Here is a 675-nt window from a genome sequence, read left to right on the forward strand (position 1 = left end):
GGATTGCAATGTCAATATGACAGTATCTATGATACGTGCAGTATGGGCAGTTGGTGGTGGTGCGAATGCCGTGGTGTCTATCATTGAGAATAACGGAGGAGTGTGTCCCAGTGGAGCCAACAATCAGGATTACTATTCCCTCCCCGGAATCGGAAACGGAAATTGTGAAATCGCCGACAACTATGGTACAGCCGACGGATCTGTTATGTTTAACTGTCTGGGTAAGTTCGACACTGTTGAACGTCTGTGTTTCTGCAATAGTGGTGACTTTGTTGCACCCGCGGCCGTGGAACAAGCAACAGAAATTGAACCGCTGACAGTTACACAAGCATCAGAGGTTGAACAAGCACCAGAAGTTGAGCAAGTACTAGAAATTGAAACACTCACTTTTGTTAATGAGTTTGTCATGGGTACTGCCGGACAGAGTTGTGAGGATGTCTGCACTGGTCGCGATCAGATTTGCAATGTCGACACGACAGTATCAATGATACGCGCAGCATGGGCAACTGGTGGTGATGCAAATGCCGTGGTGTCTATCATTGAGAAGAATGGGGGTGTATGTCCCAATGGAGCCAACAATCAGGATTACTATTCCCTCCCAGGAATCGGAAATGGTAATTGCGAAATCGCCGACAACTATGGTACAGCCGGACGGATCTGTTATGTTTAACTGTC

At 47.1% G+C, this 675-nt stretch overlaps 1 protein-coding gene across 1 annotated transcript; it reads left to right on the top strand.

The window, feature by feature from the left end:
- Positions 1–16: 16 nt before the first annotated feature.
- SARC_18003 (hypothetical protein) lies at positions 17–659 on the top strand (the record flags this gene model as incomplete). Its single annotated transcript, XM_014287913.1, has 1 exon — positions 17–659. A coding segment is annotated over one exon (643 nt), but the record flags the coding sequence as incomplete, so codon positions are not given.
- Positions 660–675: the final 16 nt, after the last annotated feature.

The sequence above is a fragment of the Sphaeroforma arctica genome, assembly GCF_001186125.1.
Source record: "Sphaeroforma arctica JP610 unplaced genomic scaffold supercont1.13178, whole genome shotgun sequence".
NCBI lineage: Eukaryota > Ichthyosporea > Ichthyophonida > Sphaeroforma > Sphaeroforma arctica.